Genomic DNA, 19,321 nt, shown 5'->3' with positions numbered 1-19,321 from the left:
TATTCAACAGTATGATTAAAAAAATAGAAACATATATTTGTCATATTTGGACACAATTTCTTAAGTACATTCCCCTAAATTCAAATCAAAAAGAAAAAGACCAATAAATTAATCTATTAAACAGACCATAAAAAACAAACTGCGGCATGACCAACAACAACATTACAAAGGAAGAGGCAACAATGCTCGATAGGAAATGTATTCATTACCTTGCTCATGTAACTGTAACCCCTCTGTACAGTATTTTTTACAATAAAAAACATACAAAAGAATAAATTGAGAAAACAAAACTAGAAAGAAGTTTGCCATAAATATAAAGGAGAAAAATATTCAAATTGTAGGAGGGAGGTAGAAATTGAAAACCCTCACATACTCTCTAGTCTTTCCAGTTAGAAAGAGAGCTCTAAATAATGCTAAATATATATTAGGACTACATATTCCCAAATGAGCTTCAATATTCTCCATTGGTTAAGAAGTTAGAGTAAGGAAAAAATGATTAAGATCTTTCCAAAACTCCAGTGATCTTCTGCAATAAATTTTTAAAATTGGGATTGCTAGGTTATATTTGGCATATAAAATGTATTTCTAAAGTTCCCTCCAGAAAGGTGGTGCCAAATAAATGTCCTTTTAATATCACACAAAAGCTCCATTTTTTCACATTCCAGTATAGTTTGGATTTTGTCCATAATTTTAATATTTATTAATTTACTGTAAAAATAACGATCTTATGCAATTTTGGCATATTCATTACAATGGACTTTTTTGTGTGTTTTGTTACTTTTAAAGATAAATTTCTAGCCAGGCACTTACACAATCTGAACTATTCAGAAGGCCAAGATATGGAGGATGACAGTTCAAATCCAACCTGGGAAGAAACATCTGAGAGACAATATCAGTCTAGCATTTTGCTAGAATGAAGGCTAAAATGGTTGAGTACCAGCCCTAAACAAGAAAACTAAGTGAGAGAACAAGTCCTTAAGTTCAAACCTCAGCACTGTCCCACAAATGAATTTAAAATAACTTCTTAGAGCTTCTGTATAATTGGGAATACTATCTCTTTACATTAAATTTAATTAATAAATTAGTTAATTAATTAAATGTGCTGGAACTAGGGCTTAAAATCAAGGCCTCAGCATAGTCCCTTAGCATTTTTGCTTATGGCTGGTGTTCTATCACTTGAACCACAGTTCTACTTCTAGCTTTCTGGTGTGGTTAATTGAAGATAAGAATCTTTCCTGCCCAGGCTGGCTTGAAGCTGTGTTCCCCAGAGTCTCAGCCTCCTGAAGAGCTAGGATTAAAGGCATAAGTTAACTGGTGCCAGGCCAACCCTTTTATGTTTGTGGTACAATTTTTAAAAAGCATTTTGAAATTCAATTTTATTTTGGTGAGAGGAGTAAATTAGATTACTTTTTTCCTCATGTGCACACCCACTTTAACAGAACAGTTCTAGAATAGTTGTTTCAAGTTGTCATTATCATACTAGACTTCATTTTAATTTAAAATGAGTTTCATGGCAAGACTTCTATATCACAGTTTTGTATCGGCAATTTTACCATTATTATTATTTATAATTCACCCATGAATTCATTAGTCTTTCAGCTGGATTAATAGGTAGATTTTTCAGTAAGATAAACCAGACGAAAGCTGTCTTTTCTGAGCTATTACTTATAATATGGCTCCTTGTCACCATAATAAAAAATCCACACTATTATTATTATTATTATTTTGGTCGGTTGTGTGGCTTGAACTCTGGGCTTGGGCACTGTCCCTCAGCTCTTCAGCTCAAGACTAATGCTCTACTGCTTGAGCCACAGCGCCACTTCTGGTTTTCTAGTGGTTTATTGGAGATAAGAGTCTCACAGACTTTCCTGCCTGGGCTGGCCTTGAACCGAGATCCTCAGATCTCAGGCTCCTGAGTAGCTAGGATTACAGGCATGAGCCACCTGCACCCGGTTCACACTGTTATTTTATTCTGGAATTACCAAATGATCTGCTGTGTGTGTGCGTGTGTGTGTGTGTGTGTGTGTGTGTGTGTGTGTGTGTGTGTGTGTGTGTTTGGTTGCTCTGCTGGTATTTTATCATTTGAAACACACCTCAAGTCCTGCTTTTGGCATTATTGTTTGGTTTGTTTTGTTTTTGCTTTGACATAGAGTCTTGCAGACATTTCTTCTTGGGCTGGCTTTCAACATGAGCCGCTGGCAATCAGCATGGAATCATCTTATTTTTGTCTCCCTAAATTTTGACGACTTTTCATTCCTTTTATTTCTGCTGTCTAACATTGCTAAGGAAAAAAAGATGTTCCTTTTTGGGTGAATTTCTTCTAGCTACAAGAAGATATCTGAAGTTTTGTTGGACTAAAACAGCTATTTTAGGAAATTTAATTTTATCTGAATAATTACATCAAATGTATATTCTAACAACTTCTAATTTGGCTTAATTGTATGTCTCTTGTTACTGACTCAATTTTCACCAAGATAAGAATTTCATTAGTTTTATTCTTTACTGTTAGTAGCCTGTTTCTTTCTAAAAGTTTCTTATTTACATATTTTATCATCTTGATATGTTTTGTGGTATCAGAACCTTCTTTAATTACCAGTCTTTGTGTAGCATTTTCTCCTGTTTCTAGCAGTTAGTTTTCCTTTTAAGTTTCTCTTCATCTGCTCTCTGCATGCTACATTTTGCTAATTAAATATCTGACCTGACTATTTGTGTATGTTCTTTGCTCTTTACTTTTGATATTTGTGTTTAATGATGCTTAAATGAATCTTTTTGACCTTCCGCTACTTCTGGTCCCCTTGGCACCCTCTCCACCATTTTCCCTAGTACCATTTGAATTTTCCCCTTTAATCTGAACCACAGAATTTAACAATATCTCCAGCCTTTGCCCAGTCATTTTGCTACAAAGGATATTAGGCAGGGAGTCATTTGGAGCAAGATACTGCTATAACTTGAAAGCAAAGTTTCTTTGCATTTACCAGAAAAATGTGAAAACTTTTTTTTTTCCAGACATAAGAGAAATGGGACAAGGGAGAGGGAGAGAGATGGCCAAAGCTGCAGTATGAGGGATGGCAAGGAGAATGTCTAAGGCTGAACTGGGACAGACAGGGATTGAGACAGGGGATCGGTCTAGCTACCTTTCCCTTCAAGATTTTACATAAAACATTCACATTATTCTTGCATGTGTTTCTGAAGTTGGAGTACACTTGACTTCCTGAGTCTGATGACTTGCAGAAATAAGCCTTTTAAATGCTACAAAGGGAATAGAGGCTCTTAGCCATAGAAAGATTGTTAAAAGATGATTCTGGGTTAGTTTTTGTTTTTAATTTAGTTTATTTTTAATTTATTTCCCATATTTTTTTAAGGATCTGGAAAAATTCTAATAGAAGAAATTATGATTGATAGCAAGCAGCTAAGAGATCATAAGAAGTATACTTAAACATCTAACTTTGTTTAAAGTGTATTCCAAAAATGTGCTAGATGATACTTTAATGATTCATTTGATTGGCTCCTTTCAGGGAGAATAATTCTTAGTTTTAAGAGGTAATGAGCTGATTTCTGATGATTTATTTAGATAAGATTATGCTTTGTATATAGTATAGCTTTGGTGTACTTCTATCACTTGATGACAGAATAATTGGTATTTGTCATTTTGAAAATTACATAATTCCTATCTACAATATTGCTACATTAATTTCGAAGTAACTGATTGATTGAAAATATTTCAGGGTTGCTACTACAAAAATCATAAAAAACACAAAAAATCACAAAGAAGTGGCTCATAATATTCATCATTTTTAGTGATGCAATTTATTCAAGGATATTCTATAATTCCAAATTGCTTTAGGTGATTTTACATCAAGACAGTTGAAAAAGTCAGCCTGCTATTAACCCCAACTATTTTTATATTACTCACTGCTGCATTTGTACAAGGCCTCCCCCATAAAGATTTCCAGAATTTAGATATTTAACAACACAGAGCCAATGACCAAAAAAGAACAAAAACAAAAACAACCCAAGCCCCAAAAAGAACAAAAACAAAAAAATCCCCAAACCAAAAAATACAAGAAGAAGAAAGAAAGAAAAGAATTTTTAAAAAAGTTACCTAAAGTAGGATATGCAGCAGTACACGCATGATTCTTGAAGGTACCTCCTTCATTTAATACTAATTGCGTTTAATATAATATTTTGTATTTAATATCCAATACAAATAATTATTATAAACTGTATCAATATCTGTAATTTGAATTGTATTTGCTTAGTATTAGGTTAAAATTATTTTGCCTTGCAAAATTATTATTACTCTTTCCCATTGCAATGATCAGTGACATTTGAGATAGTCTAGAAATGGAAAAATAAAAAAAAACATAACCAATGATACCAGCACAATTAACTCATTTTTAAATATCAGCTCTTACATTAAGAACCAGAATTCCCAATAAACATTCATTCCTAAATAAATGGTAAATTTGTCACAAGCTATTTGTTTGAGATCTGGGGAAATTTTAATTTGGCAACTAAGGCTTGTAAAGATGCAGACAATAGGCAGGATGGCCAAATTACAGATCTTTAATTCTTAGCAGAGTCTGAGAGCAGTGGAGGTAAAGAGCATCTTGGAAGAAGGGCTGTCAAGGTTATTTACCTGCTCTTGGTAAGTCTTTTCTTAGATTTTTTTTCTTCTACCAAGAAATCTGTCATAGTTCCTTCTCGATAGTAAATCACCTGTATTCCATGAAATTTGTAAGATTTGCCAGTGATAATCACTGACAGAGTCATTTTCTATTAGTCCATTATGGGACAAGACATCTTCCTGTGTCTTGAGCAGTAGCCGAGAGAGTAGACACAGGCACTGTGGTTTAGCACATTGCAACAACCTCCCTTTCCTCAGAGTATGGCCAATCAGTTTCCAATTTTCAAGGGTATAATTTTAACAGTAAGCAATAACTTAAAACCTCTTTTAAAAATTGTCTTGTTTAATATATTTGGCTAATATTTTATATATAAGTGACTTGCTGGAAAAATAATTGGTCTAAAGGGTGAGGGGTATATATGTTAGAATCATTGCCTATACATGTGGTCATATTTACATTTTAAGCAACCAGAATATTTAGAGTTTCATTTCTGAAAAAAATCACAGGTAGCTAGCTAACATTTGGGATTCACCAAATCATAAAATGCATTGACTAGCAATATTGAAGATAGCCCTTGATTGTTGCAAATATTGAATTTCTCATGAAGGAAAGAAAAAAAGGAAAAACAAAGCAGCAGAATATGCTAATGGCTGCTTTTAACAATAAACCTTATTCTTGGTTAATAGTAACAGGTTGATTTGTCATGTATTTCTCTCATAAAGAAAACTGCCAAGCAGTAAAAAAGAAATCAAGTATTTTTTAATTCTGGTATTCCAGAATCTGAATATATTTCAGTACACAATATAATAATACATGTTTTGAAAAAAGTTTTAATAGGTAAAATTATCCACTGTGGTCCTTTATAGATAAAAATCTAGAACTGATCTATGTGTGTCTGAGATAATAAAGTGCTTACTCTTGAATTCCATCTGCTCCAATGTCCTCAGCTAGCAAATTTGTGATCTGCTCAATTGATAGAAAATCTGAAGACAAAAATTCTCCTTCCTCCTCAGATGAAGAATTTTTCTACAAAAAAATAGAATGCGTTATTCAATCATATGTTTTACATATGAAACCTGATCATATAAAAATGCATCTTTCTATGGGTTAGTTGCTGTCAGAAAAATATTTTAAAACAAGTTATTAGATAGTTCTTTTCCCCACTTTTTGGAATTCATTTCAAGACTTAAGGTGATATACAGAGGGATTACAGTTTCCCAAGTCAGGTAATAAGTATATTTTCTTTTGAATAGTCTCACCCCCTCTCTCATTCTCTCCCAGTTTTTCCCCTCCTAACTCCCCACCACCACCACCCTCCAAGTTGAATGGTTCATTTCCAACATAATGCCTAGTGAGTTTCACTCCTGAATTAGTTCACCCTTTGTCCCAGCATTCCCTTTTCTTCCCCAAAGCAGATAAACTATACAGAAAGGGTACAGAAATAAAAAAAAAAAAAAACAGAAACGGAATGGAATATACCAAAGAAAAAAGGAAAACAAGGAAATACCAACAGTACAATAGAAATCTCTTGATTCCATTTCTTGCAGTTCATTTTGATAATCATCATTTTATATGATTATATGCATACAGCTATTGAGCCCTTGTGATCCTCTCCTAAGAATATCCTCTGTTCTCACTATGTGAATATTTAGAGTGCTGTTTAATTAATCAAGTCGAAGTGTAATTATTTGTCTTTTACTATCCATTAGGTTTACTTGTAGATTTATAGGTACATTTTAATTATTAAAAATGAAGGAAACCATGGAGCCTATGTATCTTTGGGACTGGCTTACTTCACTTAGTATAATTTTTTCCAGGTCTTTCCATTTCCTTATAAATGGGGCTATGCCATTCTTTCTGATGGAAGCATAAAATTCCATTGTATATATACCACATTTTCTTAATCCATTCATCCACTGAGGGGCATTTGAGTTGATTCCATATCTTGGCTATGGTAAACAATACTGCAGTGAAAATGGTTGTGCTGGTGGCTTGAGTGTGGCCTGGTTTGTGGTCATTTGAATAAATGCCCAGGAGTGGGATCGTGGGTCATAGGGAAGCTCTATGTGTAGTCTTTTGAGGAATCACCATATTGCTTTTCAGAGTGGTTGAACAAGTTTATGTTCCAACCAAGAGTGTAGTATCATTCCCTTTTGGCCACATCCCCATCAGCATCGGTTACTGTTAGTTTTCTTGATAATGGCCATTCTAACTAGGGTAAAGTAGAATCTTAGTGCTGTTTTGATTTGCATTTATTTTATGGCCAGAGATTTTGAACATCTTTTCTTGTATCTATTGCCCATTCTCATTTCTTCTTCTGAGAAGTCTTTTTTAAGTGTTTAGCCATTTATTGATTGGGTTGTTGTTTCTTTGAGGATTTTTGTTTTGGGAAAGTTTAATTGCTTGAGTTCTAAGTATATTTTATATATAAGGCTCTTTAGACATTTTGTTTTTCCAGTATTATTTATTGGTACATCTCCACTGGAAAAAATCAGATAACCAGTCTGTCCTTTGACCAAATATAAAACTGGGTGATGTCTTACAATTCAACGTATGTTTATTATTCAACATTCCTCTTTGAACTCAGTGGCCCAAGAGGAAGAAAAGACAAATAAGAAAAACATACTGACCTCAAACACTTTAGTGAGAGGAACATAGTAAGGGTGACCAAGTTAAAAAAAAAAACCAGTAAATGACTCATGGTTAATGGAGTGTTCAGTCCAAAAGAGACAAGGGCAGGGCAGGCCAGGTAAAGTTTATAGAGAGGAGGTCCATGGATGATTTTTGTTTTTCAGCAGTGGATGTGGATAATGGCCTAAGTGAATGAATCAATGGACAAAACAGTAAAAGATTGTTTGAAGAAATATCAAACAGTTCGGAGAGGTGCTGAGGACAGGGGTTTGGGATCAGTTGTACTTGGTAGGCAATGAGGACCAAGAACATTCTGGGAGATCTTAAATTTAATGAGCCAAAAAAATATGTATTGGGTGCTTAAAAACTGTAAGATATTGTGCAAGGGACCATAAATATTTTTAAGCCTTGACTAGTTGAAGAATGACAAGCTAGGGATTTTTTTTTCTTAATAAAACAAGTAATAAGGAACCCATGAAGTTTCTGAGCAGTGAAATGACAAGATGAAAATATGCTTTAGGGAAAGGTAATTTGTTGCAGGGTAAAGAAAAGTAGGAGCGGAAAAAAAAAAGAAAAGAAAAGTAGGAGCAATTAGAAAAAAACAGGAATAGTTAAAATGAGGAGAGGGAGAGTTCATTATAATAGCGAGAGATGAAACACTTGATGGCACTGTCCTCCTGGCTGTTTGGATGGGAAGAAAGGAGGTATATATAGCATTTGATATCAGTGAGGGATTAAAAGAGGGATGAATGCAGATTCTGGGTTTTTGATGTAGGTAACTTGAAGAAATATTGGTGTTTCTCACTCATGACACCTAGTCCACCTCTGAGGGTTAGACAGAAGCTGTTCAGGTTGAAGGAAGTAGTAAAAAGGCTTCTCCCATGGCTGAAACAACTAATTTCAGCTCCTACTAACCCTGCAGCCCAGTGCTCCTCTTCAGAGCTCATCCTCCACAATTATACATGGCACCCTTGTTCCATCAGTAGAAATGAAGTTAGGAGAGGATGATGGTTTTACAAAGGCAAAATGTTGAGTTCAATTTCAATGTTAGATTTTAGGTTGGAACATGCATAGTAAGCGTGAAATATTTAGAAGTTAATTAGAAATGCTGAAGTCAAGTCAGTTTGAAAGATCTTGGCTTAGGAGTCAAATGTAAGTGTGGGAAAGGGTGATATTGCCCAAAGCCAGAGCAGGAAGAGAAGAGATGTGAATAGGAGGCAGAAGGGGAGGCTATGAAATAAGCGGGTGACAATAGCAGCTGCACAAAAATCAAGGAGAGCGAGATCTGGAGTGCAAAAGGGGAAAATATTTTAATTCACCAAATAATAATTATTATTGGAGTCCAGTAAATGGGCACCAATAAATGAGAGCAGTAAAAATATGCTTTGCTACCATTTGCCAGATAATACACTAAACTTTTCTAATTTCAATAGAAAAAATATCTCAAAGCTAACATTTATTAGTAATGGTTAGTAGCTTAGAGAGTATAGGAATTGTAATCTTCGCAAGTTAGTATTCAGTTATTGCATTTTTTTATTTAAAAGTCTTAGTGTAAAAATAAAATATGCTATCTTATTATAAAACATCCTTTTTGTGATCTAGGATGGACAAATTAACCTAAACAAGGTCATAGGGTTAGATTAACTCCTTAAGGAAAATATTTTAGTTCTAATTGTAGTACTTTGCAGCAGTTGGGCACTCCGACATAAATTGAATCATATCCCTCAGTTTTTTCTTTTCTTTCTTTCTTTCTTTTTCTTTCTTTCTTTCTTTCTTTCTTTCTTTCTTTCTTTCTTTCTTTCTTTCTTTCTTTCTTTCTTTCTTTCTTTCTTCCTCTCTCTCTCTCTCTCTCTCTCTCTTTTAATTGTGAGAATACTGTACAGAGGAGTTACAATTACATGGGCAAGATAATGAGTACATATCTTATCAAGCATTGTTGCCTCCTCTTTGTGTCCCCTTCCCATCCCTTCCCATACTCCTCTCTTCCCCCCCACCCGATCCTCCCCCCAACCCCTTCCAAAGTTGTTTTTCAACATAACGATTTGTACATTTCATTGTTGCAATGGGTCCACCTGTATCCCTATTTAAACGATTTGTTTTTTTTTCCCCCTTCCACTCCACAAATTATACCAACATCAAAAACAGTGAAAGTATGGGTTATACTGTGGGGGAGGGACATACAAAGCAACATAGAAATCATCTTATAAATATGATAGAAACAATTGCATGAAAGGAAAAAAAACAAAAAAAACATTTGAATACTTATCTATATCACTCAGTTTTTATGTGACCGTATTTTGTTTCCTAATATATGGCAGTGTGTTTGTTTAAATGTGTTTTGATAACACACAATTTTTTTATTAACAATGAAAAGTAATTATTGCTATGCTGTCAATCCCATTAGATTGTAAATTCCTGAGGCAGACTGTCTTTCACTTCTTTTTAGAATTCTGCAGATCCTGGCATGTCAACATCCATTGCTAAGTGACTGCCTAGACTCATCTTCATCACCGGATGACACTATTACCTGGAAGGGTCTGAGGAAAACCTCAGGACTTAGAGGAACCCAGAATCTCACGATAGACTGACTACTAATTAATTTTATAATGTATGCCAAGTGATTTGGAGGTTTGGAGTCATATAAAAATCATTTTATACGCGCTAGTGCAAATAAAATTGTCATTACTAATAATAAATAAATATACACCTGAAAAGTGAATTATACAGACATTTGGCACAATTGATTTGATTTGAAAACTCTCCAGATAGAAAGAAAGTAGGTCACACAGGAACTATATAAAAGAGAACATAAGAATCTTAACTTTTTGGACAATAATAATTCTAGTTAAGTTGTCTAATATTAGTTCTATTTTTTTTTTTTTACTAAAACTTGCAGGATTAAGATAATCATCTTTTAGTAGAGTTTTCCTCTGGGTTTTTGTTTTCAATTATATTCCTGGATCTATTTTAAAATCATGCTTCTTTTTTGGTGTGTTTCTACTGTGCTTCACATTAGAAAGAATATTAGGTGACTAAAAAACTCTCTGATCTTTCATCGCACACATTCTGCTTTATAAAAACTAAAGATACATAGAAAATTCACAAAGAAGCTAGAATAACCTGGGATGTGTAATTGATGCTTTCTCTGTGAAATTGCATCTCCAATAGATAACTATGTAAGCTAAATGACATCATCATTTCATCTTAATCCACCACCAGGTGGACTGGAGCAGCAATTCCAAGAGCAATAAAATTTTAAGCCTGGTATTACTTACCTGATAATCTTTTGTCTGATTTCTCTTCCCTCCAATATCTAAACATTCCACGTTTCTGTGTCAGTTTTCTTCCTAATATATAAGCTTCAGGGAGTATGTTTGCATCCACCACTAGTCATGTTTTAGGACAGAAAAAAATCTTAATAAATGCTTATTAGAAAAGAAAGAGAATGGATTTCATTTGATAGTAAAGAAGGGTCTCCTAGCCCCAGGAACATAGGCTTGTGTACAAATGCCAAGTTTTGAGTGGCTTTTGTTTTCTAGTCTAAAAACAAATAAACTACAGTGCAATGCCTGAATATGCCACATTGGCACCTGAGGTAAGAGAAGAATCAGTAATACTCAATATATATAAATGAAACAATCAGGTCTTTGACAAATGTGATTAAAGAAAATGCAAGCAAATATGTATATATATATATATATGTCACACTGTCAATACTTTTTAAAATTTCACTGAAATGCAAGACTTCTGAGTAAGTTACCAAATGACCTGACTAAACATGAACTAAATGGGAACTTGCTTTTTTAACATCATTCGTCAAGATGGTATTATATTTGAAGTACTGTGGAATTAAAAGCATACAAGTTCTCTATTAGTGTCATATTTTGTGGAAAGTTCATCACTAAGAATCCAGAAGAGCTAACAAATGAAACCCTGAACTACTAGCAAACAACAACAAGAAGATACTATAAACTCAAAGCACTAGTGAATTAGATGCAAAAAGTATAAAATGTATTTTAGAAAGTTAGATATAGTAGTATATTAAAGAATAATTCATTATCATTATGCCAAAATAAGACTAATTCACAGAAATAAGATTAATCTAGAAATAAAGGATGGCTCATCATTAAGAGCCTTAACATAATTTTATGTCAATTTACATTATACAAATTTTTGATTACATAAATAAATGCTGAGACAGCACTGTGTAAACTATGCAGCAAATTCTTGGAAAATATAAATAGAAAAATGAGTTAAATTTAAAAGAGACCATTTGCCAGAATCAACAGCAAATATCACATTACATGAAGCAATAGTCATTCTTATAAAAACTAAGAACTAAAATAAGACTATGATTAAGAAAATTAAGTCTGTGGCTTAAATATTAGAAATAAGGCAATAAGAAAAAGCTTTTCTGAAGATTAATATGTGATTAAATACTTATGAAAGCTAATATTGTGTTAAATGATTTGAATTAATAATGCATTTATTAAAACAGTTACATATAACACAAGTGTATAAATGCCCATTGCTTTTCTCGCTCTCTCTAACAAACTAATTAAAAAATAGTAATAAAAATTTGATTAAATTACATTTGGTTTTAAATATAAGGAAAGCTTAAAACCTTTATAAAATCATAAAACTTTATCCAAATATCAAGAATAGATAAATGTATTAGAAACCTTCACATTTAAAAATGAAATACTCTACCATATTGTAAATATAATACAATGACAATACAATTTTATATAAATACAATACAATTTGACAATCTCAAATCTCAATAAGATTGTTCTAAAACTATACAAGAAAACTTTTAAGTCCTTATGGGAGGATAAATACACTTGGAAAAAAGAAAAATAAACATATGGACCTTTCCAAGTTAGATATTAAAGCTAACATAAATGTGTTATAATATTGATACAAGAGTGGATCAACTAAGCAGTGGAAAAGAATAGAGGATCCCAAAATTAATTATATACACATAAGTTATATACATTCATGTGTTTCTACATTTGTAATATGTATTTAAACACATGTACATCCTGAATTCTTTACTCTCATCCAAGTTTATCCATCTTTGTGCTTGTTTTTATATATGTGAACAATGTAATAGCAATAGTCAGTGCACTTTCATTGGAAAAGAGAAGTAATGGTTTATTCATCAAATAAGCCTGACAATTATGATTTACTGCTAGGAGGAAACAAAATTTGATCTTCATTTCACATATACAAAATACATTTATCAAAAATTAAGTCTTGTCAAACTCTTAGTTTAAACAAAAATAAAACTTAAAATAACAAAGAGTTTCATTATTATTTCCAGTCAGACTTTGAAGAATGGGTGCATATGATTGATGTATTTCATATTGTGTGCATTAGAATAATGAAATGTTATGAAATTGTTGAAAACAGAGAGAAAAGAGGGGAAGAAAGAGAACTAAAAGGATGGATTTGATCATAATATATTATAAAAGTGATAGAAATATCAGTGAAACAATTGGGTATAACTATATAAACTAACAATAGAAGCAGTCCAACTGAATACATAATATCTGATGAACGGCAAAGGGAAATGGGGAAAAAAATTAGTTTGCTTCAAGCCTAAACTCCCAACAAAGTCAGCTCAAAAACAAGTGTCCACCTGGTTCACAGAGGGTGAAGTTGCAAATTGAGCAAAAGAGAATGACATGGTAAGATCTTTATCAATTGCACACATGTTTAAAATAAGTTATCTGTATGAGTGTCATGTAAATGCTCTAAAGTTTCTTGAATTTATGAGGATTTGGTTAAAGGATGGCAATATTTGTATTTGGGTGCCAGGTTCCATATTGATACTTTATATTGGTTCTTAAAAAATTGTACCCTTTGTCGTGTATGTAAATTTATCCGATTTAGGGAGAGGAAGGGGAATCACAAAAATGGTGGGAAAGAGGGTGAACCAATTCAGCAGTGAAAGGCACTGGACACTATATTGGAAATGAACTATGCAACTTTTGGGGGCGGAAAGCAGAGAGGGGAAATAGAATGAAGGAGGGGTGACACTGTTCAAAAGTTACTCATGTAACTGTAACACACTGTACATCGCCTTTATAATAATTTTTAATTGAAAAAATTTAAATATTAGAAAGAAATGGAAGATTATTTGATACCACTTGAGGGAAAGACAGAAAGCATAAGAGCAGGACATTTTTAGAAAGAGTTACAAAGACCAGTGACAGACAAGCTAACGGTTGTCAATGTCTTCATAACTACAGCTGGTATTTGCTAGAGGTCTTGGATGTCTGATAAATGCCAGCACTATATTCTAACATTGTGTTATATCAGTACTATATAGAATGATGTAAACTATGCAACTATAACACTTCCATACATTGAAATGATGAGGTATTCATCATTTCAATAGGTACTTCTTGAATGATAATGAAAGTGCCAAACCCTTTTACAGTTCAAATTGACCCTAAGATTTTTCTCTAACTTACCAGTAGCAGAGAACGGCCTACTTTCTAACACTTAATGAGGAGAAAATGTTCTGTGGATTTCTTCTAGACACGCTGATGACCCCTAAGACAAGTGACATCACTCATCCTTGTCCTGATAAGGACCCAAATGCAATAAAAATCTATCAACTATGGGTATTTGGGATATGATGGCTCTTGAAAAGGCATTATTCAGAAGTAAATGGGAAATAATCATTTGTATTTTCTTCTTAGTTGAAACATACAGCAGAGTCCCTAAATGATTCTACTTACCATATAGTATTTCTATAGCTTTTAAGAAAGTTTATAAACAAACTAGAACACTGATCACTGAATTCTAAGTACATATTTAGAAACGTTTCACTTGTAGGCTAATATACAGCAAACATTTGCTTTCATTTTCTCTGTTCTTATGTATTCGTACAGATAAGTGCCAAAGGTTTAGTCTTATATTTTAAGGGGAAGCATTTTGTCCAACATTACTAAAGAAACTGGAATGCAAAACTCAAAAAGTTGGCAAGCAAATTTATGATGCAATGTCACTGAAAAAATTACTTCTCTGGATCTGTGTCTCATGTTTGCATGTTCACAGTATCACACAGAAAAGATTTTAGTCTACAATAACTACTTCTCTTGGCATTTTTTAGACCACCTATGACTTTAATTAGCTATCACAATTTATTGAGTGCCTTCTACGTAATTAGGATAATTGTTTTTATTCTAGGTGTTGGCCATCACCAACAAATGGGAAACCTCAGATGATTGGAAGCTTATGTTTATTTCTGGTAGATTTTGCAGGTTAAGAAATACTGCACTATTGCCTGATTCAGTTGACTAGATGGTCTATTACTACAACAATTTAGATATGGAATTTATTAGAAAAGACACCAAAAGAACCTATTTCTTGGTGGAGGGAGATCTGGAAAGAATTTCATATTCAAGTAAAAATCAAAGGACTGCAGGACTCAAGAAACAAAGGACAGCCACCCATTTTGTCACATCATTGCTAAATGACTCCATGTTCTGGACCACATAAATGGTAGATATATGCACGCAACAGAGGGAAGCCAGGAGGAGAAACAGGATAAGTGGGAACAGCCCACACTAAGCAAAAGGAAAGAAATGTAAACATCACCTGATATGGAAAAAATAACTTGTATTGTCAAAGCTCATAGAACTCACAAACTGTATAGACCATGATAATGTCAATTTGCCTGTGAAAGTTAAAATGTGTTTGTGACTCTAAGTATCACTATTCAACAATACTGTGAAATATGTGAAATTTATGTAATCACCCAATCTCACTTAAAAAAAAAGTGAGGGAAGGGATGGGTTAAGAGAGATGGTGACAATGTTGTCAGACACTTTGTACTCATATACTGTTTTGTAGAATGGGAGCTTCTTTGTACAACTACTTAAATATAATAAAAATGTATAAAAAGAGAAAGACACAAGAAAAAATCAAAAGAATGGACTACAAGAAATTCATACCATCTTTTCCATCTAAACCCTGAAAACCCCAATTCAGCACCAATGCATGTTAGACAGAACATACTATTTAAGTCAATGCACAGCTCTATGGGTCAACTGTCCTGTCTGGGAATTGTACATTATGAGGAATCCCTGCTCCTCTAAAAATTTAACAAATGGGCAAGATGACAGTCATAAAATGATAATTATCTAAAATATAAGTAGGTCATTCACCTAACTCATCCCTTATTTTAAAAAAATGTGATTTTTCCTAGAGCATACTTCTTTACATCATCACACATGTATCCTAAATGTAAGCACAAACCTATTAGATCTTAAATGACCAGAATCTTCTTAGAAAGGTCATTGTCTACTTAGGTAAGTATTTGTATGTGTACACTGACAATTATATATGCTCATAAATTTTTATGTATGTTTAAATAACGCAATTTAATTGGGAAATTTCCTATGCAACTTTTGAAATTGTATTACTTACATTAGCGATCACAAGGGAGTAACTGGCTTAGAAGCCAGTTTATCACATTAAAATGTGCATTTAATGTATGCTAATTTTATTCAAAAGGCTCATATGAGAGTTGGCTTGGCTTAGCAGTCTGCATATGGAACTGGGAGAGATCTGTATTGGGAAGGGTTTGCATGTCTGAGAGCAAGGCATGAAATTATTGGCTTTTTGCATTTTCTCATTTATACAATTGCAGCTAATATACTTATCTTCTGCCCATGTTGTTTAGACTAATAAGGAGGCTAAGCAAAGCAATGTTAATTAACACATTATTATTCATCCTTTAGCATCTTAAAAAAAAACTGAAGAAAGAAATTCCTAGAAAAAAATATATGATAGACTCAGAGTGTGGAAATTTAAACTTAAAAAAATTATCTGGGATGACAGATGTGCTCTTTGTTAAAAATCTCAGGCTATTAAGTTTGAGTAAAGTGGGTTCTCACTAGTCTATTACTGAAAGGGGGTATCTGCCTTACGGGAGGAAGCTCCTGGAGATCATGGAGGTTAAGGGGTGATTTTTCCCAAAGACAAGTTTATGAAGAACAAGGAAGCCACCGCCAGAAGACAGATTTTGCAGACCCTGTCCTGTGTCCTGTCTCCTACCCTGTATTTATTTATTTAGAGAAATGTCAAAATAACAGAAACACCAAGGTCTGGTGTTTCTAGCAGCATTCAGTCTAGTAGCAGGGCGTAGCTATTATTCATTGTCACCTTTTGAGCAACTAGTACCCTGATCATTACAAAACAATTGGCAGCGATTTCCAAAAGGGACAAGGCTATTTTAAAACCTGAGTTCGCTTTTTCATGTTTATTTAAAAAATAATAATTGAGGGGAAAGTGCCCGGTTGTGAGGTGGGTTGGGTTTGCCACAGCCCAACGCAAATGTCTCCAAAGTTACGGTTTATAATCACTGCTGGAAGCCCCTGGAGCCAGGGCTGACTTGGGGGGACGGGGGTTGAGCCATAGACGGGGCTCAGGACCCACCCCGTCCCCTCTATACTGTTCCTGTCCCGCCCCGAGCCCCACCTCCCACCAGGCAGAGCACCTGCCAGGCCAGGCCAAGCTCCCAACACCGGGACAGGCCTTGGTCTGAGCGGCGGCCCTCGCCGCAGTGGCCAGGCTTTGGGAGGCGAAGAGACTGGGACCTGCCCGGAAAAGGGGCGGCGTACCTCTGGCGTGCTTCCTCCCGGGGTCGGGCCCGTGGGGGTCGTCCCCGCTGGAGTCGTCCCCACCGAAGTGGCCGCCATGCTGCCGCGGGAGTGAAGCCAACCCTCGTCGCCTAGGCAACCGGGGTGGGGCCTGCATCTCAGGTCCCGGGGTTCCCAGGCCCACCGCCTCCGCCCGGCCAGGGGCCTGGCGGGGAACCCAGCGGCCGAGTCTCTGAGCCTGGGGAGAGATCGTGGCATCCGATTAGAAAAGAGGCAGACATTTCCGTTTTGATGAGCCAGTGTATGTTCAGAGGGCCTCGGACTGGGCAATATGCGAATGCTCATAGGCATTAATTAGGCCTGAGCATTTTTTGATCATGTATGACAGATTCATTTTTATAGAACGTGAGATCAACTTGGACCTGCCATCCATAGAAACTTGATTTGTTTTTCTTTTGGAATAGTCTTATGACAGTATTGTGGTCATGTGTAGAGGAGGGGAAAATGGTCTTATCTTTTGCAGAAATATATCCAAGTTTTCAGTATAAGAAAATGATGTGAAATCGGAGATGTACTCCAAAGTAATGAAGGAGGGAGGGGTGTGGGAAAGGTACCTCAACCTTGGGAACAGAGGTGGGGTCAGTATACTATTTCAACTTTTGCAAGTCTGGAATTTTCTGTAACAAAACATTTAAAAAGAAGACAGCCGTCTTAGAGAGTAAGAATACTGTTCACTTCTCTGGATGATCAGTATTTCCTTTAAAAATGGAATATGCTTTGGCTTGTATTTGTGGAGGTTGCTATGAAAAAAAATGCTTACTGTTAAAAATCAGATATTAAGCTGGGCACCGGTGGCTCATGCTTGTAATGGTAGCTACTTCAGAGACTGAGATCAGAAGATCTCTGTTCAAAGCCAGTCCAGGTAGGAAAGTCTGTGAGTCTCTTCTCTCCATTTAAACACCAAACAAACAAAATCAAAAGTGTAGCTGTGGCTCAAGTGGCAGGACACTAGTCTTGCTCATTAAAACTCAAGGACACTGAGTTCAAGCCCCAGGACCAGCACCAAAAAAGTAACAACAAGAAACAAATTCCAACTAGGCATTAAGTGTTTCAATTCCTTTATATACAAAATTAAAATTAGGTTATAAGCCTATTAAGCTCAAAGCATTATAATGCAGATTTAACAGGTTCCTTTTTTTTTGGCCAATCATGAGGCTTGAACTCAGGGTCTGGGCACTGTCCCTCAGTTCTTTTTGCTCAAGGCTAATGTTCTACCATTTTGAGCCACAGTGCCACTTCTGGTTTTTGAGTATTTAATTGGAAGAGTCTTTTGGTGACTTTTCTACCCAGGCTGGCTTCCAACTGGTTCTTATATATGGAAATGTTTGGGTTAATCCCTGCACTTAATAGTAGCTTGTGTTTGAAAGGTTTAGTATTCACATTATATTTCTCCTGACTTTATTTAGTTCATCCTGTACACAGCTGCCTATCTACTATTTCATCATTGAACTCTCTAATGGATCAGTCCATTGACCTTAAACCAAAGATACAATGTTGGCTTTACATAGCCTCATAAGTGTGACTTTCTTTCAAATAACATAAGCCATTTGTACTTTTAACTTGTTTGTAAGTTTAGTCTTTCTTGTCATCTGTATGTATGTTCCCCTCTCTTCAAGTGGGTTATATGCTTTCTTCCCTTCTTGAAAAAAACTAAAGGAACCAGTTCAGTTTTCAGTACGAAGTATTGACTCAATATATCTGTGACTTTCAACTCCATTTAAAAAGGATGATACTAGAATTTCTTCAATTACTTAAAATATAGTCAATGTAGATTGATTTCCAAATTTAGCAAGAGCCACCATCTTACAAACTTATTACAGAGTTTATTATTTTTTTCATTATTCCCTTTTGATCTTTACTCCAACAAAATTTAGAGTTGCTGGTCACCTTCTGAGAAGTTATAAGGTCTCAAAATGGTTCCAAATTTAATGTTTGCTAAAATACTAAAATATTTGTTTATTTTTTACGTATAGTGCTTGTTTACTCAAAGATCTCATTTCTGTTTCCAGAATTTAGTTGTTTGCCATTTTTTAAATAAATTCTAGATTTTCTCCATTTCTTTCTGGTTTTAGATTCCAGATCTAGTTAGGGTGTTTTACTAAATATGAAATCTGTAACAGGAGCTTTACTTCAGGAAGCAGGAATTGTTTTGTAGGAATTTCCATTTCAGTGTAATATACTTAAAGTTGCAATTTATAGAAGATTCAGTTTTGAGAAAGTAATTTAATTTTATGGGGTAGAGTTTATTTTTTCCTCAATAAGGAGTAGTGTAGAAAACCCATTAGCCTGAAGGTTATTTTTAATTTGCACAAGTTGAAGCTGACTTTAGTCTCACACTTCTTTTGTAGAGAAATGCCAACAAGGAAGAGAAATCTCAGTAGG

General features: G+C 34.7%; 1 protein-coding gene across 1 annotated transcript in view; it reads right to left on the bottom strand.

Moving 5' to 3' along the window:
- The window catches only part of Cabcoco1 (ciliary associated calcium binding coiled-coil 1), a 101,138-nt gene extending 84,155 nt beyond the window's left edge, over nt 1-16,983 (bottom strand). Inside the window, exons 1-2 of the mRNA XM_042696468.1 lie at nt 16,901-16,983; nt 5,545-5,654 (exon numbers count right to left, since the gene is read on the bottom strand). Of these exons, the coding sequence (XP_042552402.1) occupies nt 5,545-5,654; nt 16,901-16,978 (188 nt within the window). The 5' untranslated portion in view covers nt 16,979-16,983. The remainder of the gene's footprint in view (nt 1-5,544; nt 5,655-16,900) is intronic.
- Between the last annotated feature and the right edge of the window lie 2,338 nt (nt 16,984-19,321).

This window comes from Dipodomys spectabilis, unplaced genomic scaffold (genome assembly GCF_019054845.1).
Source record: "Dipodomys spectabilis isolate Male_0828 unplaced genomic scaffold, ASM1905484v1 ptg000207l, whole genome shotgun sequence".
Lineage (NCBI taxonomy): Eukaryota > Metazoa > Chordata > Mammalia > Rodentia > Heteromyidae > Dipodomys > Dipodomys spectabilis.
This window is presented reverse-complemented; position numbering and strand designations above follow the sequence as displayed.